At 40.1% G+C, this 24,156-nt stretch overlaps 1 protein-coding gene across 1 annotated transcript; it reads right to left on the bottom strand.

Annotated features, from left to right (window-relative positions):
• Positions 1 to 31: 31 nt before the first annotated feature.
• On the bottom strand, positions 32 to 20,907 carry cyp4f3 (cytochrome P450, family 4, subfamily F, polypeptide 3). The gene is made up of 13 exons (XM_066708103.1): positions 20,636 to 20,907; positions 15,369 to 15,591; positions 10,038 to 10,182; positions 7,579 to 7,632; positions 6,691 to 6,818; positions 5,464 to 5,585; positions 4,678 to 4,945; positions 4,261 to 4,327; positions 3,458 to 3,587; positions 2,757 to 2,890; positions 2,016 to 2,080; positions 1,641 to 1,723; positions 32 to 1,073 (listed from the first exon to the last, which is right to left on the bottom strand). Exons 2-13 carry the CDS (start codon positions 15,588 to 15,590, stop codon positions 902 to 904), a joined length of 1,590 nt encoding a protein of 529 aa, XP_066564200.1. The 5' UTR covers position 15,591; positions 20,636 to 20,907; the 3' UTR covers positions 32 to 901.
• Positions 20,908 to 24,156: the final 3,249 nt, after the last annotated feature.

Below are 24,156 nucleotides of genomic sequence, written 5' to 3'. Positions count from 1 at the left end.
AATAATAATGAAAAAGAAACATCACTGAATGTATATGTTATTGTGTGTATTTATTTCTTGGCAGATGCCCCTTATCCAAGGGTGACTTCCAGTTGTCACCCCAAATACCTTTGTTCTCAAGAAACGTGGTACAGTAACAGCAAGGTAATACAATATACAGCAGATGTCCTATTTAGAGTTCAATGAATGGGGAGAGGGTGTATGATTCTGTTTGGGGGCAGTTCAGGTAAGAGCAGAAATTCTGGTAATCAATCCCTCAGTGCTTTGTGCAGTACAGTCGGAACAGATAGAGTAATAAATGGAACGTAAAGTGCCAAAAATAAATTCAGATATAACGATAGTAGGTATCCAGTATGTGCAAGTTATACATAGGGATTCATTTCTTGAAAGATTTCCCCACAAAATTGGTAATATAGTACAATCCATATAGTGGTGGGAAAAGGTACAGTACCATACTTTATCAAATGTTGTGAAAATAAGAGAAAAGTGTTGAAAAGTATTAAGTAGTAGGTTTCATCAATCACTGGGTAAATGCTTTACAATGGTACTGGGGCTGTATTAATAATAAACCAGTAAAAATTGTATGTGCGCAAGGCATTATCTAAACAGAGAACATAAAACCTAAATATATGCATATGTTTTAACTATAAACACAATTTCACATTGAAAGAGTCAGCAGTAAAAAACTAAAAATATAAAATAACACTCTAGTCTTGCATCTAAAAAAAGCTTATTGGTCTGCAGCAGAAAGCTTTTTTTTTTCTTTTTTCTTCCCACAATTGCTGATACCAAAGTGACAATTTGAATAATAATAATTGCCTGTGCAACAAGTAAGCAAACTGATTAACCAGGAAAATGTATGGCACCAGACAATACTATCTACTCTTTATAGATGGGTGCTTCACTGTTGGGTAACTGGCTCCAGCTGTAGCCACAACCCCCCCTCAGCTCGTAGGATGAGCTCTGGCTTGCGGCGGACCTCTTCGGCTGTTGGAGTGACCCGGAAGTGATGCAAGGTCAGCGCCACCACCACTTTCATCTCGGCCATGGCGAAGTTCTGACCGATACAGTTTCTGCACAAGACGCACAGCCACACAGGGACACAAAGATACAATCACACATCATGCAATGAGGAGGAAAGAAAAAAGTAATGTAGTATGGTCTAAATTGATTCTAATAATGATTAGGCCTATTTGACTGAAAACAAATGTTTCAACAACCTGACACCAAATACAATTTTACATTTCTCAAACGGAACAGGTAGTCAATTCGAGATATCTGCAATTCAATTAAGATCTTAAATTGTATTTCGAGAGATCTCTAAATGGCAATTTGGCTTGCCATATGCAATACAAGTGCTTTGTGTTCTTTTTCAAATCAGTAAAATGTCTCCACCTGGTGGTCTTTTTCAATATTGATTATTATTACACAATACCAGAATTACATAAATCAGTATAATTTCTCATTATCCTGTATATACTGTTACTCATACTTTGAAAAGAAACAAAGTCAATCGAGGCTTTAGTTCTGATGCTTTTACTTGTTTTTTTTCTTAATTGTCTTCTCTCTATGGACACTCTAATTCTGTTAAGCCCCAAACTTTAATTGTGTGACTGACTGACAACCGCGTGACTGCTAACCTGGGCCCTGCTGAGAAAGGGATGAAAGCATGTGAGGATCGCCCCTCTGACTGGTCTGGGTCAAAGCGGTAGGGATTATAAACCTTAAAAGAGAGAGACATTATCATTCATCTTTAAACAACACTTCAACCAGTGAAGGGGCGCAGGGCAGCACACACACACACACACACACACACACTACAGCGCAATTTGGAGTAGACTTAAATTAAGCAGCCTGCCTTTGGGGATAGAACATGGGTGTCAGGAGCTGTGAGGTGCTAATCACTGCCCCACCATGCCAACATTATCATAACAGCTCATAATAATCAAAGGTAAGAATGATACTTTTTTCCTTCCTAATTACCCAAAGCTTTGCCTTTGAATAAGTAAACTCACCTCAGGATCAGGCCAGATTTTGGGGTTGTGATGGGTCCCATAAATACTGACCAGACAGATATTTCCTGTGTGAGAGGGAAAGGAGCATTAGCACAGGCTACACCAACACATTTCAGCTCCCTTTGACCAGAAAACATCCCCTCTCAGTTCTACGCTTTTACATTTGCTTGCTTCCATTGCTCCATTGTCTGGGGAACTGGGATGAAGGCCTAGATGCACCTCGATGCAGCACTGGGCAGCACACACAATTCTGGTCTTTACAAAGACTCAGGGCTATAGCTAACACAACCAGTGGATCCCTAGCTATGCTTAGGCCACTGCTCCATTTCCCAATTATATTGCCTCACGCCTTCACACTGTACTTCAGCAGTCTTTTGGTGGTTGTCTGATCCGGGTATATGTGCAGCCGGGGGGGTGGTCAATGCTCTCTCTTTCTCTCACGCTGGCACACAGCTTTAATGCTCTCCCAGACGTCCACTGTTCAGTTACTTTGCAATCAGGTAGGGGGTGCACTGTCCTTTAATTGGGTGCTCCATCTCATTGGCCACAGGTCTGCCTCTCCTACCTGAGCTGCCAGGTGTGTGAGAGAGTCCGGCTGAACCAGGGGAGGCTATGGACTGGTAGGTCCAAAAGGGGGAGCCATTCCTTCCTCATGCACTGCCCATCTCTCACAACACCCCCCCCCCATGCATCATGTGTCAGACCATCAGTGATGCAATATTCTCGCTGTTCCTCACTTACCTTGAGGGATAACTCGACCTTCTGGCACTTTCATGTCCTCGGAGAAGCGACGGGTCACCGCAGTGACGGGGGGGTGCAGACGCAGGCTTTCCTTAATGCACATGGTGGTGAAAGGGAGGTTGGAGAGATCATTCCTGTTGAATAACACACAGCCCCTACATCAGAACTGACCAGGGATTGAATCACTTTAACACACACTGAACAGTCGCACGATCCAGCACTCCAATATTGCACCATGTAAATATTTTATTGAAAATAATAATACCATGACCCTGTACTGGATGAAAAAGTTGTTGAAAATTGATGGATGCATAGTAATCATCAACCCTCTATATTATCCATCTAATTAATGTAAATGAAAGGTTCACTGTATTTTCTTTCTGCAGTGTACCATGAGCATTATTATTAAGGCATGTTAGATTGTAATATGTGCAGTTTAACACAACAGTTTTTGTAACTTGTGAAATGTCGTTGTTCTGGCCAAAATATAAATTGTAAGTAAGTCAACCTGGATAATCATAATAAACAAAAAAAGGAACAGGATGTCATAGGTCTCCTACTGCAGGGCTGGAGAGCACTGCTGGCTGGTCTGTTTGGTCATGCGCTTGCTGGTAGCCTATTGATCGTAGGATCGCATCCAGATGGGCCAGACTATGACAGTGAAACATGAGGGCTGGATCACAAGGACACAGGACACTGACCACTCAATTTCCTTGTTGTCTTGAGCCTGCAGTAATGCATTGACCTCGGCCCGGCACTTCTCCTGGTATTCGGGGTGTACTGCCAGATTATAGAGCACCCAGGAGATCCCACTGGCTGTGGTATCATGACCTATAGTGACAGAAACACAGAGCAATTCTTATTACTATTATTATTGTTATTATTATTATTTCGGTCTCTTGTAGTCTCCCTATCTGGACTGAGCAAAGTATAAATCAACGCAAATCACCTGTAAAACACTTGAACACCTGTATATAAGCCTAGCAATGCAATATGGGATATCTGTAGGGATCCCCACATTGTTTAATTGTATTAGATCCATTTCCCCCTAATAATTGCAATCTTAGATTTACAAATGTTAATTTCAGAATTTCAGAAGCTGTTGACCCCTGCTCATCCCGAAAGCACCGCAAAAGTGCACATCTAGTGCAGAAATGACCAAATTAATGATACAGCCTTTCAGAAAAATAAACATTCACAATAATAATAAAGATGTATTCAATTCTAAAGTATTGTTGTGTTTGTTTTCAAATTGATCAAAAGCTTTAAAATTGTCTTTCAGCATAGAGAATCATGTTAAACCATTTGGGGATGCTGACATGTATGCAAAGGTATTTCACACTGCATCGACAGGTTAATATCGATACAGGGAGCTTACACCCCCCGCACAGCAGCACACATTCTCCAAAGAGGGCGCTGCCAAACAATTAACTTCCTCTCACATGTCGCACAGCACAAACAGCAGAGCTTCCGAATCACGGGGAAGACCGAGGCGTCATCTCACCTTCAAACATGAACGTGTCGGCCTCCGCTTTTATTTCTTCAACAGAGAGTCCATTGCCATCATCATCCTGCAAAAGATGGAATTGCCACGTGTGTCAGTTCTGTTTATAGGAACCCGGGAGTCCTCGTGTGTGTTTTTGTATGTTTTCCATCTTGTCACAGTGTCAATTTGGTGCACAATTGTGTCACTGGATCTGAGCTAGATATTAGCAATGCACCAAAATGAGCTAAGAGACATCCCATCTTAAATTTTTATGATGGAATGAAAACTAGCAGGTGCACAGGCCCAGGGTTAAGCGTCACTGATTTGTAGACATTTTTGAGCCATTTAATTTTCACCTGACTGAAAGGAACTCGCTGCCCAGGCTGTGGAATAAAGACGGTGCATTTCGGCGACATTTACCAGGGCAGAATTTACCTTGGAAAGGAGGAGGACATCGATGAAATCGGTCACTTTGCCCTTCCTGGGTCTCAGCTGCTCTTCGGACCCCTGCTCTTGGATCAGGGCTCGGCGGCGCTGGACGATGTCGGCAGTGAACTGGTGCACCAGATTGCAGGCCTTGCGGAAGCGCCGCCCCTCCTCTGACCGCCAATACAGCCAGTCGAAGTGGTGAGGGAGGTAGTGCTCCCGCTTGACCACCAGTGTGCTAAGCTCGTAGATGGCTGCAATGTAGTCACTGGGGTGCCTGCAGAAAGCATCATTCATAATTCATAGCCATGTGGCTCTCGTTGGCTATTTAATAACATTTCAGAGGTGTGAGGCTTCCTCATCACTTCAAACCTGGAAGTAAAACTCCAACATTAGTAGCTTGAGCATGATATGATTATTTTTCAGTAGCTTCTGCATAAATCTGACTGTTTAACTAAATTGTGGAGATGTATGTTGTGCACCTTGCAGAGAGAGACAGAGGGAAGAAGTTATAATGTTACATCTCAATATTCCATCCAGTCTGATTGCTGAACTAGTCAGCGATTGGAAAAGTGACCATACCGGTGATCCATATGGTTACCTCACTGGGCCCCCCCTACAGTGGCTCAACTGGTGAAGGTCTTGGCTGGCATGCAGGTTGAGGCTTGGTGGGCTACAGGTCACGGCCAGGTCATTATAGGTCATTATAGCTCATTACAATTGGATTCACCCTTTAAATGTGAAGATTGTCAATGCTTTCGGTAATACAGTTGATATAGTCAGGGCAGGACTCACTCTTGGCAATTACTGTCATAGCTGAAGGTGCATTTCAGTAGGCTATCCAGAGTCATCAGACTGATCTGCTCAAACATGTCGAAGGAGGTTGTCCCTTCAGCCAATAGGCGGCGCCACTTAGCCTTAGAGAAGGGCAGATAAAAACAAACCCAGAGTTCACATCTATCATCTCACTACAAATAAAAAGAACCAATTTACGTGGCTAACACAAGGTCTGTTTGGAAATTCTACAGAGCTGTTTAGCAGCATGTGCTGCATCTGTGTGTTATCCGCACTTTGGTTGTTGTTTTGATGGCCTACCAGAACTGACCATAGGCTTTGACAACGGACACCTATTCTCAGAACTCAGACTTGCAGGCTTTGGGAGTGCTACATAAGAATAAGGTATTCATATATAAGTATTAACTTGCGGGGGGGGGGGGGGGGATTATAAAGGTAGTTACAATTATATACATATATACACTAGAGGGACCACCACAGTTACAAAGAGGAACTTCATCCCCTCTATATTTAGTTTGGATAGTTTTGACGATTTGAGGGTAAACTAAATCAATTTAAAATATTCTTAAGTAAAATGTGGGGACAAAAATGTCCCATAACTGTACGGTACGAAACCATACAGTAGAAAAGTCAACAAACTCAGGGAAATTTCTCCTTATCCTTCTTTTTGTTAATGTTTTAACTTGGATTTAACAATTCAGATGTTGTGTGATGCTGGCCTGTTTGCCCCTATTGTTTCCTGTAACTTGAGCAAGGTCTTTGATATCTGCATGTGTTTCTTGCAATTTGAATAATAGCTTTGCTATATCCATGCTGGCAAGTTTACCCCAATAGTTTCTAATAACTTGGCCTATTTTTGTCAATAATGTTTTTGGTACAGGTCATACACACAGATTTCTATGACACTGTGGATCCTGGGTTACGTGACACTGTGAAACTAAATGAATGTGGTGTGAATGGTAAGAAAAGATCAGAAGTCAGTTCTTTGTTTTCTGCACCAATGATAAGATAGCTGAAAGTGGCACTCCTACTGCCACTTGATAAACAGGGAGCTCTTTACAATCAGCACTTTATTCACAAGGTAAGGAAAAGGCACTTAAAGTCAAGAATGCATAGAATCTATCTCTATCAGGAATGGGGAGAAATGGCAATACGATTATATCTAAATATGCCTGCTCTCCCCTCCCCCCCCCCCCCTTCAGTCTGACCCTGGGGCATTAGACATACATGCATGATGTTGGTGGATTTGTTGAAAATGTCCACGTAGATCTTGAGGATGTCAAAGTGAAAGGCGGGAGTGAGGAGCCTTCTGTGCCGGGCCCATTTCTGCCCATTGCTCAGCAGCAGCCCCTCTCCTGTTGAGACAGGCCCAATTCCAAAACAGATCACATTTTGACACGTCCACGAGCCACTCCACACCAGCTCACGACCCACTTTTGGGTCGGCACCCACCAGTTGAGAAACACACAGGACACCGTTCCCCCCATAAAAAACAAACTGGATTGACCCAGGGCTCAGGTGCCTGCCACACACAGAGGAACAGGGGAAACTGAGATGGAGGGGATTACATGGGGATGTGACACTAGCGCTTAAAACTTTGAATCTCGGACAAACCCAGAGGACTTCCTTCAGGATCATTTAGGACACAAGGCCGCAGGGGGAGATTAAAGGGAACTGCTCTCTTCACTGGGAAAAGCACAACTGGAATATTGATTAACCAACCAAGAGTGTATAAAAGAAATAACATTTTCAGCATGAATACCACAAATAAGTAGATTCTGATTATTTTTTTTAAACTTCAGTTTCAGAAAGAAAAACTGTAGTTTTATTGACGGGGCCTGAAGGGACAGGAACTAAACAGAGGAAGTACTGATGAACAGGAAATGCAAAAAAACAAAACAAGGAAGCAGAAAATTAAAACTAATATTTTTAGAAGCTGAATCTGAAATGGTCCAAAGTCTTATTGCTAATTATATAATGTAAGTGAACAAGAGTTCAAAAACAATAGTTGGACAATAAACATATTGAATATCTAAACACAACACCTAGACATATATATGTATTTTGAGACGTATTTCATACTAAAACTGGAAGTTAAAAGGAAAGGGTATTTACCTAGCCATGGTCGCAGAAATCCGTAGAAGAGTTCATCTTTGTAAGCGATGGAAGCTGCAGACACACAACAGGAAGTGCTTACAGTGAGCTAGCAACATTCTGGCAGAACAAATCAGTCACGCATTCCCCTGTTTCCACTCTGGGCTGTGTCGTAGCCCCCTGGCATCGGGGTTCCACATGGGGTGGTGGGAGTGTGTAATGCTCCGAGCGACACTGGGGGGGTTGGGTGGGCTCCAGTTGGCCAGGGTTTCCTTGGCTTTTGCCCCAACAGTGATTCCTGTCTCTTAGTGGGAGGGAGAGTGGTGGGAAATGTAGCAGAGAGATCAAATGAATTCCATATTGGTATGATACATTATTGTAATAATAATAATAAGGTGTCTCTTAAGTTTGAATTTGATGCACATTTTGTTTAAAATATGTTGTGATAAATGCACCTGATCTAGATTTGTGGACAGTCTTCGATAAACTTTGTTTTCTTCTTATTATTATTATGACACCATGTGGTATATAATTTATTGTACTCATATTGGCATATATATTACTTTCCATTATATTTTATAATGTTCTGGGATTGCAGTTGGATTTGGGATGGTGGGAGAGTAAGCATAACTCTATAGCGAAATGCTTACTTGCCCCATGTTCCTTTTTGTATATTAATGTGGAAGATGCATGCTGATCCTCTGCTGCCTATGTGCTCAGACGCCTGCTTCGCCAATAAACTCGAATGCCTCAACGTTTATTTTGTATTTAATTTATGCACGCATTAATTCGCTCCAATTCTTTCTGACAACAGAACCACATAACATCTAGGCATACGCTTACGACATGTCTATTTTTGGTAGCAGTCAATTGAAGTCAATAGTCTTCTTTAAAAAGTGGAAGTTTGGAAATATAACTTTTAAAAGGAACTGCAAGATTATGCAATCAGCCATCATATGATGCCTATGTCTTCTATTTTTTTTTTAAACCAATCATTATTATTATTATTATTATTATTATTATTATTATTATTATTATTATTATTTATTTATTAGCAGATGCCCTTGTCCAGGGTGACTTACAAAATATAAGAGCAATACAAAGTGCAATAATACTGTGCAATTCAAGGCATATTTCCAATTTACACAGGTGTATACAAGATATACAGTAAACAATATATAAGGTCTTAGATCCATCCTAGATTGTAAAAGCTGATAAGTGCAGACAAGATGTTAAGTCAAAGTTAAGAGCTAAGGAAAAGGGAGCATAGCGGAAATCAAAATAAACTAGTACTAGTAAAGTAAGGCAAGTAGTATGACAACACATTGTATAAGTGCTATCTTACAGGACAGTAAATGACTAAATTACAAGACCTCTGAAAAAATCAGTAAGTCCACTTAGCTCCACATTATGACTAAAATATCTTCAGGAGGGACGAGTCAAATCGCACATCTAAGTCTCCAGCAATTATTTGCATCACCATTCCAGAAGCTCACATCTAATCCACCAACCAGATATTTGGATGCTGCTGGGAACAAAATTGACAACCTGAACCTGCAGGTGCCTGAGATACCACAGGTACTGAGGATGGCCAACAAGTGTTGCCAGATGTATGATGCTTATGGTATTTGTAAGATAATTTAAGCCACTGTAAGATGTATAATCGATAATAATTTTTTTATTTTAAATGTACGATAAGTTCACCTGTGCCGTGGGCCGTCAGGAAACTGAATCGAAGGCTCCCACATTCGTAAGCACTTTAAATGAGCCAGACGTAATCACAGACAAGGGTCAAAGGGGCACTTCTTGATAATCTTTATTGCCTACATTTCTTATTTGTTTAAAGGTGACGATTACATTGTCCCTTTGTACATGCTGTTCTGAGTCATACCTGTTTTGATTATTCATGCAAGGTGTTCTTTGACAACCCCCAATTAAAAAAGATATGCAACCAAGATTTGGTGTCATTGGTGGCATTTCTGGATTTACACAACAGCACAAGAATGTGGCTTGTTTGGTTAGTAGTTGCTTATCGACCCCAGAATGTCATCCAGCTGGTTCTAGAAGGATCCTAGAGGGTCAATTAGTACCCAATCAGCCCAACTCAAAAACACACTGATCGTGACACATACACTGATACACACAGACAGTGACACCCAGATACACACTGATGACACTTTTACACACACACACTGATGCACATACTGACACAGATACACATACTGACAATGAGACTAAACCCCACACTGACACTCTGGCACCCACACTGACACTGATACACACACTAACAAGGTGGCACTTCTGTTTGAAGACCTGAGGACCACCCAGCTGACTTCTTCTATCCTCACCCCTCCCCCTGTCAACTCATGGCTACAACACTGCCAATAGCATAGCCATGATTGGAAGGCAGCTGGATCCAGGCTGAGGGCCCCGCACCACTCTGGATCCCAGTCTGAGATTCCTTTACAGCCATTGCGTACCTGAGGCCAGCAGAATGGGTTTGATGTAGTCAGGATGGAAGAGTCTGATGATGGAGTAGAAGGGGCCAAACAACCAAGAACAGGAATGCTCATAGGTCTTGACCAGCTCATCCACGGACCGCAAGCCTTCCTCTGTATTCCGCATCTGAAAGACAATTAAAAAAAAAGCTAAAAATGAGATGGTCACGGAGGGCCATGGCAATTTGAGACTGTGTGCAGTGTGTCCGTTTACAGGCCCTCATTACTGTGTTAGTCCAGGCTTTTCAAATGGCCGCATCTCATCATAACCCCAGTGTTACTGCAGTGCAGGTTAACTTGTGCGTGTTAGTGACAGTGTGCATGTCAGTGTATGCATCAGTGTCAGTGTATGTGTCAGGTTGTGTGTCAGTGTGTGTATCAGTGCCAGTGTGTGTAACAGTGTAAGTGTGTGTTTATCAGTGTGTATGTGGGTGTGCATAGGTGTCAGTGTGTGAATTGATATGATTGTGTGTAAGCTGACTCTCTGGGATCCTTCAATAACCATCTGGATGGCATTCTGGGGTCAATAAACCACTACGAACCAAACAAGCCACAGTAGCTGGTATCCATTCTTGTGTTCTTAAGTAAATCCCAATATGACACATTGCACAAACTCTTGGTCACCGCTGTTTTGAAATGTGAGGTGACAGAACTGGAGCACCTTGTTTTAATGATCTCCACAAGCGAGACTCAGAACAGGATGTGCAATTTGTCAGAAGAGAACAGGTCAGAAGAGGCAACACAGGATTATCAAGAAGTGCCCCTTTGACCCTTATCTGTGATTACCTCCATGGAGAATGTACAGTGTCCTGGGCGGTGCAGAGCAGTGAGGGAAGGTTAATGCTATCTGAAACAGAATGGCATTCTAACTGCATGTTGCTGATGTAATGGGCGTAGCAAATGGTATCGACTTGGAAGCATTGTATACACCTGAAGCCTCTACACTGAAAACAGTAAAAGCTGTTTTTGTACGCAGTGGTTTATCTTTACTTTGTTTGTCTTAAGTTTAAAGGAGAGGGGCAACTGGCAAACACATCCACCTGGAACACAGCATCCATCCTATAGTGGGTGTGGGTAGTAAAAGTAAACTGGTCCTTCCTCAGTTCCCCGAACAGCAGCACCTCCCTGTGGCCTCTTCCATGCCTTCAACTTCAGGTTGTCAGTTTTTTTTCTCCCAGCTCTGATTAGTGGAAAAGCCGGGGGCTGTGGGGATGGTGGTGTGAAATATAGCAGATGGTTTTCACGATGTGCATTTTGGAAGGACATGCGATTTGACTTTTGTGCGTGAATGTGCGTATGCATGGAGGCAAATTTTGACCCTTGTCAAAAGGCAGTGGTCTGTATATATTAACTGGCCAATCTTCATTAGGGAGAAAAGTTAGAGAGCTAGTAATTGGAGAAAATAAATTCATTATATTAACTATACAGCTAGGGAGGGATATTAGTGTTACACAGTTCTCTGAAGCCCACTGGTAACTCATCAGGTACTACACTGAACTCCATCCCCACCCCTTTTCCTTGTGCTGTGCCTCTTTGTCTTTCTAGTTGCCTTTACTGCTAGGTTAGTTAGCTGGTGTCCTCTGGGAGAGAGGAAATGTGGCACAACAGGATATGAAAGAGGAAACTGAACCAAAAGAGTTAACAGATCCACACCCTTACAGAGAGATGCCCAGATAATACAGTGATATGTGCATGCAAGCATCTGACCATATACAGCTCTGGAAAAAATTAAGAGACCTCACCAAGTTCAGAAATCAATGTTAAGTGGTCTCTTAATTTTTTTCCAGAGCTGTACGTTTAATTCACTCAATCTTATTAAACCAAATCATTCTAATAAAATAAACAAAGTACATATGAGGTTCAGATCATCAGGTGCTACCAACACTCTGAAATGCAGCAGCCATAGGTGTAGGTTTAGTGGGGGATGGGGGGGACACGTCCTCCCAAAGTTGAGAGAATGTTACATTATCCCCCCCAATAATGTATGCCTGCCTGGCTCCAAAGGCATAGGGGACACGTCTCCCCACCAAATCTGAAAGCAATCCTATGCCACTGGCAGCAGCCAACCAGATACGTCTATTGGTCCTATGCTGAAGTGTTTCAGTGAAACCTCAGCTGGGTTTTCAGCCACTGCTGTGGCTCCTGGGATAAAATTCAAATGTCATGACCTTGGCTTCATCCCTAATTGGACTAATTTAGTTTGCAATCCCCTCCCTCCTTCCCTGTGATCAATGAAAATACCTTAAAAGGAAAGCAAGCAAGTCATCTGTGTCAGAGGGCTAATTCTTTAAGGGTCTTGTTTACTGTTCTGTTTGACATAAACTGTGTAATGGTTGATATGTCAGTGAAAGAATAATATTTATAATAGTAGTAATGATAATAACAAATTCTAAACATCACTCAGGGTAGTTCTCTAATCATGCAACATCTGTAAAGCAGCTTATGTGACAAACACACAGCTAGCTGTAATACAATGTGGCATCCAAGTCAAATTCAGTGAGTCTGCAGTATTGGGGGGTGATGGGTGGGAAGGAGGAGGAGCTGGGGCAAGTAACTTTTGCACAAAGACTGAATGCTGTTAAAGGAGTAAACACAATTTGTCATAGATATAAATACAGATTTTTTTTTAAAGCACATATTCAGTGAAAGGGTTTAAACTGTGTGGCATCGTCCCCACACTTCCCATATCAATCTGCTTAATGTTGCAACACACATATTATGTCTCCCACATCTGTGGTACACTGTTAAACACTTACTGTTAAATTGTCAGTGACTAATATTGGCCACTGCGTTGCCAGTATATTACTAGAATTCTTATAGTATGTTACTTCGATATTGACTCTACTCATTTTACAAAAAAGTGTGTTTGTTTATATTGCAGTTTGCTTGCTGTAATTATTATTATACTCTGCTCTAAAACCTGATCAAAATGACTTGTGCCAGTCTGCTTGGGTGGTTTTGCAACACATTTCTGCCTCCTTTAGCAGTGATGGCTGTGCCTTAGTTCAGTTCATCTTCTCTTCAGGAGCTTTGGCTGAACCCTAAAAAGACTTGATAGATGGGGTGTAATCATTGCATCTGTCTTGAACTCAAATCACTATTTTATTTTTTAAATTAAGCCAGTACACAGATCTGAACAAATTATCACAATGGGAACCAAGTTTTCAGCAAGAGATCTGGCTCCAGTTACTAAATACTAACAAATTTGTTAGCAAGGCGTGTTTATTTTTATATAATATTTTGCTGAGGTCTAACACACTACCCATCAGCTATACATGGAGAACAACTGGATTTATATGATAAATTGTACTTATCATTGGTGCCTTACCAGAGATGGGTGCCATGGAAATCTGTGTGTAATGCAGTATTTTACAGTAAACAATTCAGTTACATACAGGCAAATGTACAGATTGTTTTACAGTATAGGGTTATTTTAAGGTGCTCACTGAGAGAACAAATGAGTCCTGTTTGCACAAAGGCTTCTCACTGTGTAATTTATTGTTAGAAGACACTTTATTCTATTATCAACCAAAATGTGATAGGGTACAACTTCGTAATTCACAGTTTGTGTATGATTCAAAGTCTTGATTTCACACTTGGTCTTTTCTCAATACAAGATCTTGCTAATTTCTTTCGCTTCCAGATCGTAGGCTCCTACATGCTTTGAAACTGAGTGTCTGGGAGTTAACCATCCCAGAAGCCCATTGTTGTACTTCTTTAAAGACCTTTCCCAATTGTCACCCAATGGCACATTGAAAGCCACTAGGCTATATGATTTGTATGGATATTATTATTATTGTTGTATTTTTTTTAATATCTTCTATCAAGTCCCATACACTATACTGCTGAGTTATCTAGCACAGTCTTGCACTATCATGCCGATTTATGTTACAATAACCCGCGCCCTATGAATGATCGTATCCTGTTTTGTAAGGAGGCACCACAGTAGAGAAACAACCAGAACACATACAGTTATAACTACGTACTCACACTCATAATCTGAAGCAATGCAGCGATTAGGTTTGCTAGATAAATATTGTTCATTCGGTGAGTTGGTTGTGTACATTTCTATGAAGTGTGCAGATGAAGTTTATACATGCCCTGGTTTAACTTTGTTCAGGTGGCTGTTCAAGTTTTCCCTTGGCCTAATGTGTGTAAAGGTATAATTGGTAAATAAGCATAGTTTGTGGAATAGTATTTATTCAACAAAATTAAAGTATCATGGTTTGAAATGAGCGAGATGATTCTTTACCTGCTCCAATGTTACATGTTTTGTGCAACGATTCATAAATTAGCAGGAAACCCACAAAGTATGTTCAGCATAGGTAATATAGAATAGGAGGCAAAACAAGGGCCTGGTTAAAACCAAACACTCACACACCTGCAAATAGAAAATGCCCACCGTGTACATAATGGCGACTGACATTTCCTGGTTAGATGTAATTAATTTGAATCTTGGCCTCGCTATAACAACTCAACAAGTCTTATGAATAATCTTCCATTTATTTATAATCTATCCATCCATTTTCAACCCAGCACATGGTGGCCATGGTGTTGAAAAGAGCCAGTACTTATTTTTATACTTGCGATACAAGATGCCAAAAAGAACAAGTCAAACCAGTTTAATGAGAGGGCCTCTGCCTAGTTCCAATGTATATTTTGATTGTATATTTTGATTGCTGCTGCTAAGTGTTACTGCGACTAACCCTTGATGTGACGTAATATTAATAATATTAATAATAGCAATAATCATAATAATAATAATAAAGATACTACTACTACTACTACTACTACTACTACTAATAATAATAATAATAATAATAATAATAATTGCATTTGTATGTCAAATCTTGTTGAGAAAAGACGTTGTGATCCATAAGCATGCATTTCATACGCAATCCTTTCTGCTTCAGTGTCTTCCACTGAGCCTTGCTCAGAGTACTTGGGAACTGCTTGGGCAATCAATTACAATAATTGCTGCCATAAAACCTACAAATGTCTGGAATTTGTGAACTTTTGAAATGGTGTGCCAGGTACAGCAAGATGTTACTGCCTTGGCAGGGACCCAACCCATATGCATGTTTACCTAGGTAAATTGACCCTAGGATTTGTGCATTTTCACATGGTTTGACTACTACTACTACAAATAATAATAATGATCACAATAATAATGTTTTTCCAGTACTTGGTGGCCTGCTATAACAGCACTGTGACCCCATGATCCCTGTGTGGTGTGAGGAAGTGTACACTGCACTGGCACAGACCTGGGACTGACGGGCCAGGCCACACCAGCAAGTGCCGGGCTGTGCTTACCATGCCAAGATGGCCCAGCAGCCAGTTGCGCTTCGGGGGCTGGGCGAAGCAGCGCAGCCGCTGCGAGTTGCAGTTGTAGCGCCACAGGAAGGAGACGACCATCAGGGTGGCCTTGGTCAGAAGCGTGCAGAGCAGGAGCAGGGTGACGCTCAACAGCCCCGCCTGCAGGGGAGAGAGGCCCGGGAACACTGAGGCCCAAACGCTCTCCAGAGAGGGCAGCATCCTGGAGGGAGAGGAAACATCACAGGGACCGATGAGAGGGAGCTGTTTCTTACAGGGGCATTTATTTTTCTCTTCTGTCTGTACTTATTGATTTTAATGTATTTCCATGATAATAATATACAGTTATTCACTGTAATGTGCAGATTATTTTGTATCGTACAGATGCTCACTGCGGTGGTTTCATTTCCTCCTTAAACCCAGAAGTATAAAGGTTTAGAGGTTCCAGCTTTTTTATACTCCCTATTGAAAACCAAACTGAACCTTTGACCTATCCCTGAATCACAAATTACAAATTTGCACATGTGTATTTATAAGTACTAGAGAGTGGCTTTCGTGGCCTAACAAAAATTATGAATAAATGGATGAATGCATGAATGACTAAAGAAAGAAAGAATGAAAAGGGACACAGGGTAGAAGTTCAGAGTTAGAAGTTTGTGCAAAAGTTCTGATTTGGTCTAGGGCTTTAGATCACAGATGAAGCATAAAACACAAGAGAGCCTGTGGACCATTTCTGAGACCCTCTGTCATAAAGGCAAACTAAAGTACAGCACGCACACACTGCAGGCTGCGCTTGGACCATCCTCTGCTGTAGTCAAAAGTTGTGTAAGCATGCCAATCAGCTGTAAATGCATGCAATATGGTTCAGTAGTCCAAGGACTATAGAATGCTCTGAATCATTATTCTGAATTGTGTTACACAGACACAGGACGTGACACTTAACCACTCCTCAAGTGTGAAGTTTACCAGGAAACCTAACTTCAACTCAAACCAAACTATAACCCTGGTGTGATCCCTAAACAACACTCTAGTGCAATATTTGAGTTTAGTCAAAGCATCACTAAAACCAATTCTAGCCTCTGTATCTGTAATTTAACCTTAATATATAGCCAATCGTTGTGGATTTTTAATGTTGGTAATTGAAAAATGTATATTTTTTCATCAGTCAAAATTGGCACTTAATACAGGGATAACAATTATTTTCCCTAATATCTAAATAAAGTTCATTACCCTAGATTAGTTAATCTGAATTGAAACACCAAATGCAAAGATTTGACACATACCATTGCTTTACACCAGTAAATCCCCTACCCCAGTGTTTAGTTCTAACAATAGCAAGAAGCCAATACCTATCCATCACCTAAAAGTGTAGCTATGCAAAGCTAAATTGAGACAATTCCTACCTTATTAAGTCTTGTTGTTTAAATGTTGAATGTTTCAACTATGGCCAAAACTCTTGAAAACGCCTGTAAGTATGAATGCACGTCTGAGTGCAAAGACTTTAATCTAAATCTTAATTTAAACAAGTGCTAGCATGTGTACACAAAAACAAACACACAAACAGAGTTCACTTCCTGTAACTCAGTGCTTATCTTTAACTTCCATCCATCACTGTTTCACACTTGACTGCGTTAAACAGCTCATTATGAGTCATGAGTCATGACACTGTGTTAGCCTTCTGAAATATATTATTAGGCTTTGCTTTTGGGGGTTTCCCACGAAATCACTTAAAAAAAATAACAGTGTGTCCAAAACAGCGTCGCCCGAGTTTCCACTGGCAAAAGAAACCTGTGGATTTAAATGACTTCAGGAGCTATGGCCAATGTTCTTATTTCTGTCTGTTTTGTGATTATTTTCTCATGAAAGGCCCTGCTATACACTCACCTAAAGGATTATTAGGAACACCTGTTCAATTTCTCATTAATGCAATTATCTAACCAACCAATCACATGGCAGTTGCTTCAATGCATTTAGGGGTGTGGTCCTGGTCAAGACAATCTCCTGAACTCCAAACTGAATGTCTGAATGGGAAAGAAAGGTGATTTAAGCAATTTTGAGCGTGGCATGGTTTTTGGTGCCAGACGGGCCGGTCTGAGTATTTCACAATCTGCTCAGTTACTGGGATTTTCACGCACAACCATTTCTAGGGTTTACAAAGAATGGTGTGAAAAGGGAAAAACATCCAGTATGCGGCAGTCCTGTGGGCGAAAATGCCTTGTTGATGCTAGAGGCCAGAGGAGAATGGGCCGACTGATTCAAGCTGATAGAAGAGCAACTTTGACTGAAATAAGCACTCGTTACAACCGAGGTATGCAGCAAAGCATTTGTGAAGCCACAACACGTACAACCTTGAGGCGGATGGGCTACAACAGCAGAAGACCCCAACCGGGTACCACTCATCTCCACTACAAATAGGAAAAAGAGGCTACAATTTGCACAAGCTCACCAAAATTGGACAGTTGAAGACTGGAAAAATTTTGCCTGGTCTGATGAGTCTCGATTTCTGTTGAGACATTCAGATGGTAGAGTCAGAATTTGGTGTAAACAGAATGAGAACATGGATCCATCATGCCTTGTTACCACTGTGCAGGCTGGTGGTGGTGGTGTAATGGTGTGGGGGATGTTTTCTTGGCACACTTTAGGCCCCTTAGTGCCAATTGGGCATCGTTTAAATGCCACGGCCTACCTGAGCATTGTTTCTGACCATGTCCATCCCTTTATGACCACCATTTACCCATCCTCTGATGGCTACTTCCAGCAGGGTAATGCACCATGTCACAAAGGTCGAATCATTTCAAATTGGTTTCTTGAACATGACAATGAGTTCACTGTACTAAACTGGCCCCCACAGTCACCAGATCTCAACCCAATAGAGCATCTTTGGGATGTGGTGGAACGGGAGCTTCGTGCCCTGGATGTGCATCCCACAAATCTCCATCAACTGCAAGATGCTATCCTATCAATATGGGCCAACATTTCTAAAGAATGCTTTCAGCACCTTGTTGAATCAATGCCACGTAGAATTAAGGCAGTTCTGAAGGCGAAAGGGGGTCAAACACAGTATTAGTATGGTGTTCCTAATAATCCTTTAGGTGAGTGTACTTTTACAATGCATGCAATTCATAACACAATCTCTGCAAAGTGCTCCCTTTAACATGGTACACAGAGAGCTACACATTCACTCGCTCTGATATGGATGCTTTGTTATTTAAGAGGGCTCTGCCTTATTACGACACACTGTCTGAGATGATAGTTCAATGGTGGCACAACACCAAGCACAAAAAGGAAGGGGGGCATAAACACACATGCTATGGTGCAATGACATTGTGCAGCATGCCTACAGGGCCCATTCACATAGATAGATGTTGGGCCACTCTTTTAGGGAGTGGTTATTGTGTAAAGGACGTATACTCTGATATATGGTCACAGTCATAAAAAGCCTAACCTGGCGGACACATATTTGTCCATCTGTTTTGTTAAAATTCTGCAATGGCTACATTTTCAATAATCAGCATTCCACACAACAACTTTGGTGATGCTTAGATTAGTATAGACTTGGCAGACTGACTAATGTTTTTGGCAGAATACAAAATATCAATCCTCAGTGGACTTTCCTTACCGAGGTGAAAAAGATTTTCAGCACATTTTCTAAGCTGTCCTTTTTATTTATTTATTTATTTATTTATTTATTTATTTACAGTGCCAAATCTGTTATGGGCTTCAAATGAACTCTAGAAATGTTCCAAATCAATGAAGATGTTGGGAGATCTGACTGCTGCTATTAACTATTACGACTATTACTTACAACATTAATTACAACTAAAAAGTTTAAACATCTCAGCTGGCACATTTTGATCTGCAGTCACAAATTACAACCAATAGCCTGTGTCTATTCTGCTAGTGAACAGTATTAGTAAGTACAACAGCAGTTGTTTCACTAAATGTCACACTTCAAATTTACACAACTTCTCTTTCAGCTTTTTGCTCTTTTTTCCTTTTGCTGTGGTTTTATGGGAGTAGGAAGTATGCAGAAATGTCCTTCTGCTTTAACTGTATTGCTACACGTCTCTCTCTCTCTCTCTCACACACACACACACACACACACACACACACACACACACACATATACACTCTGTCTCTCACTGTTATCTGCACCGGCTAAATTTAGAAACTTTTCTCTGGGGTTTCCAATCCACTTTGTTTTAATCTTACTCATAAATCCAAGACACGTTTTGGCAGAATGTTTGTATTCAAATGAAGCAATGTGATAATAATGTATAATTTAGACCTGTTATTTCATATTTCTCTTCCTTTACAAATATAATTAATTATCAATATGAATTAAATTATCAATTCATCCAGCACAGCAGTGGTACCCAACCCTTGTCCTGGAGGAGCCCTTACCTTGCAGGTTTTTGTATTATTATTATTATTATTATTATTATTATTATTATTATTATTATTATTTGAAACAGTAGGGGGTTTAAGTACATTATAGAATTCTATAAATAACTTATTACTAAAGAACCAATTATTTTATTACACAATTTAAAAAGTCAAATCTACGCAGATTGTTACTTCAATTAAGTAACTGAGAGCTCGGTTGGATTGGGACCCTCTGCAGCACAGGGTTGCAGTGGACCAGAGTAACTCAGCAGGCACTGGGCGTAAGGCAGGGTACACCATCCCATTGCAGCAGACTAGCCAATGGAAATTAAGAGTAGCCAATCAATAAAACAAATAAAAAATGCCTGAGCTTGTATTTAACTTTTTTATGCATCACTCGAGGGTGCTCCTCAAGTAGAGTAATATGACGAGTGTAACTAGCACGAGCAATAACAATAAGCATCTTATTTCCTGTTAGAATAAGTTCTGCATATGTGTCCAGTATATATACCTGTAACTTCAAAGGTCAATTAGGATAGAAAAGTAATATGGATTGTGATTATTTCATATAACGCTATTGTATTGTACTTTTATTTCTACAATTTAGGATGAATAAAAATGTTAATCTCTTTATGTTTTTGACCAGTGAGCAACGACCCTATCGGGTATATGGCAATATTAAACCGACATGTGCAGTTTGCTGAAATCCCTTGGTAAAACTCATTGGCATCTGATGCTTTACAAGTTGGTCCTGAATTTACAATGAAGTCAACCAATATGACACTTCACTGAAACGGGCAAGTATTACAACCTGTGTTTAAAAAATAGATAAGCAGGTGTTTCACCGTGTCACGGTGTCTGTGCGGAGCGGCGCAGCTCACCTGGGTCCGGTCAGTGCAGACTGCGTGCGGCGCAGCTCTCGGGATTGAAGCGCACGTCCAATCTGAGGCTATTTGTACCGCCCGCCGACTCTCCACCTCCTGTGCCAGGGCTGTCTCATAGGATTTCACCTAAGACCATAAGTCTTCCAAGATAAATCACAACACAACACAGTGAAAACAGGCTGTACATGGTACGGCTTTGTGAGTTCATCTGAACTATGAATTTGCAGTTTTGACAGAATCACTTGAGCGACGCAAACGCACAAGATACCGCAGCGCGTTTTGAAGCTGAGTTCCAGATAGATACAATGATACTTCTGCTCAGGGTTGAAGGACATACCAGATCTGATCTACATTGCATACACTGTGTATTCGTTACACATAAAGTCTACAAACTACAAGACTGCTTCTCAATTCGTATACTCTCACGTTACATATCATTTGTTTTCTTGTGAAATTAGCGTATGTTTTGCAGAACTGCAGTATTGCTATAATGGTAATAATCAAACGAAATAGCAGAACAAAAGGTTACGCGGACCAATAATCAAATATCCGGTTAAATAATTAATAAGTTATTATAGGTTAGATTTACTGGTGGATTCCAACTACTTTTGAACTGAGTGGTAGGCTATACTGTACACAGACTTGGCACTTATAAAACGAGTGAAAAACTACTACTACAAAAATCATCATTATATATTATAGTCAATTATTGTAGTATACCATGTCATGGCAGTAGTGTACCTTTTTTGCTATCTCGAGATACAGTGTTATATGACATATATGCATGGTCTTTACAACATAAATATTAACTTCTGTGGTAAATATAACGGAAAAATACAAACATTTAATAGAATGGTGGTAGTAGTGATGATGTAGTGAAATGCTTATTTTGTCAAATATGGTACTGTAGTACAATTGTATTAATCATGGTAGTGCATGGTGTATGATGCAAAAAGTAATATAATATACTACAATACAATAATGTTTTATCACAGTATTTACCACAGTTCGTTTGCACTTGGTCACCCCCAGGTAAGACACCGGCATTACCATGGAGCAAAGCAAGTTACACAGATTACAAAAAGTCCATATAAAATCATAACTTAAATATGTTAATAATAATAAATACAAATGGCAAGTCTCTTTACATTCAAGAAATTGCGTGTTACTATGACATTATGACACTATGACACTATGTGTTACAATGATTCAAATGCATTATCCTCCGCATTATCGTATATATATATATATATATATATATATATATATATATATATATATATATATATATATATATATCGTTATACAGTATATAGTCAGAGTCCAACTGTAAAGTGAACCTGCCTGCGTTCCTCCAGTTTTTATTTTTGTAAAAAGTCGTTAGATCTCAAGCAACTTCATGCAATTGGTATATCTCCTCCATAATTACACTGCTGCTGGACTCAGAAGCTGCCTCGCATGCGCACTTGACTGAAGATGAGAGCGCAGATGACTGAGATAAACTGAGAGAAGAGAGTATAAACGCACTACGCTGCCACAGCACGCAATTATACATATATTCAGGAAATGCCAAATGCACCAATGTGTTTTAGAAATAGTAGTATTGTTTTAATTATATTACTACAAATTCTGTTGCGCAATCTATTGTTGTTTTGTTGTTGTTAAACGTCTCCCTCTTGTGGTGGAACTATAGTTGTATAGTTTACTTCAGTTTATCAATTTAGTATTATAATAATATAATACAAAGACATCTCTTCTGCAATTCCTGTACATCTTTAATGGCCAGGTTTCAGAGCCATAATTGAGCATTAATCAAATACCTTTTTCTTCAGGAATATAGGATCTTCTTTCTAAAGCACAGATTCGTCCATAATATATTCTGATTTGTTGTCCAAGTCATAACTTTTGACTCCTTAAAGTATCCGTTGATTTACATAAATGTTTTTAGATTTAACCAGGCTGTTAAACATGATTATGGTTTTACAGGGGCCGGATTAATACAAAACTTTGACCCGACGGCTAATACAAAACTACAAACCTGTACATCGTTAATGCTACGTTTATGATTAGAAGAAAGTAACATCTTATTAAAAATCGCAACTAAGTACAATTGTGTAGTTTGCTATTAGCGGATTGGTTCAAATTTGGATTTAATCCCAGTCTTAGTCTGGCATTTTTGTATCCCCTAGAGGGCAGCAGTTCTTACTTTACTTTGCAATTGAGATTATTTATTATTAGAGCTCAAGGCATAATGCAATTTACAAATTCCAATTTACACAAGTGTATTGTAGATATACAGTAAAAAATATATAAGTCTTACATCCTAGATTGTAAAATGTGATAAGTGCAGACAAGATGCGTCCTGAGTAAGCGCCGGAAGGAGGTCATTAGTACAGAGCTGGGGACCAATTTGACCAAGGCACTAAACTAGCGTGCCAGCCTGGAATCATCCCCAATTACTACTTCTTTCAGTTCGTTGCAATTGACCTCTTGCTATATATATAGTGGGATTTCTTTACACAAACAGTAGGTAAACTGTGTTTAATGTTTACATGTTGTGTCTTTTTCACTCCAGACATCAGTTACGCTAAAATTAAATGTAAGACATAACTATTCAGCCTGGAATCATTCCCAATTACTACTGCCAGACTAAGACTGGGATTAAATCAAAATTTGGACCAATCCGCTAATAGGAAACTACACAACTGTACTCAGTTGCGATTTTTAATAAGATGTCACTTTCTTCTAATCATAAACGTAGCATCAACGATGTACAGGTTTGTAGTTTTCTATTCTCCTGTAACACTTTAAATACGTCTAATTATTTTGAGATAAATAAAAACTCTCATGATATTAATTCCCACCGTTTATCCTAAAATAGTAACATGCTCGTGCTGCCACCTGCTGGTAATTAATGTTAATAACACATATTTTAAAGTTGATGTCTTCAAATATACTGGAATTCGGATTGAATAGCCGTGGAACCCTTTGGCACATTGAGAGTGGCGTTAAATTAATCAATGATCATGTAAATAGTGCAGTGTATTACTTAAGAGATGAACTGGAACAAATTGCAAAAGACACTGAAATTTTAATGAACTCTGACTGAAATGCCAGCTTTCTACTCCGGGCGCTGTGTCCCTCAGCGTGAGTCGTGTGGCATCTAATCCTGCAGCTTCTGTCCATACCACTTTTTACCGCTTTTATCAAGATTATTCAATTGCATTTCAGTGTAGATGTCCTTCGAGTCGTGCTTATTTATCAGCATGGAGAACAAACACAACGAAATAAACACAGCATTCACCTCTCAGGAAAACCTACAGTCTCAAACGCTAGTCTTGGAGGCCCGCAGCAGTGTCCCCTAATCCCTCTCCCTTTATTGCTCCAGTTAACCGGTTAATTTACAACTTCTCTACAGGGTACACACTATGGCGCGCCTTTCATCAAAATAATCTGCTTTATACCTTAAAACAACATTAAATAGGTTGCATCGATCAAATATCTGGTTAAGTAATTAG

This window comes from Amia ocellicauda, chromosome 7 (genome assembly GCF_036373705.1).
Source record: "Amia ocellicauda isolate fAmiCal2 chromosome 7, fAmiCal2.hap1, whole genome shotgun sequence".
NCBI lineage: Eukaryota > Metazoa > Chordata > Actinopteri > Amiiformes > Amiidae > Amia > Amia ocellicauda.
The sequence above is the reverse complement of the archived record's forward strand: the minus strand, read 5'-3'. Positions and strand labels throughout refer to the sequence as shown.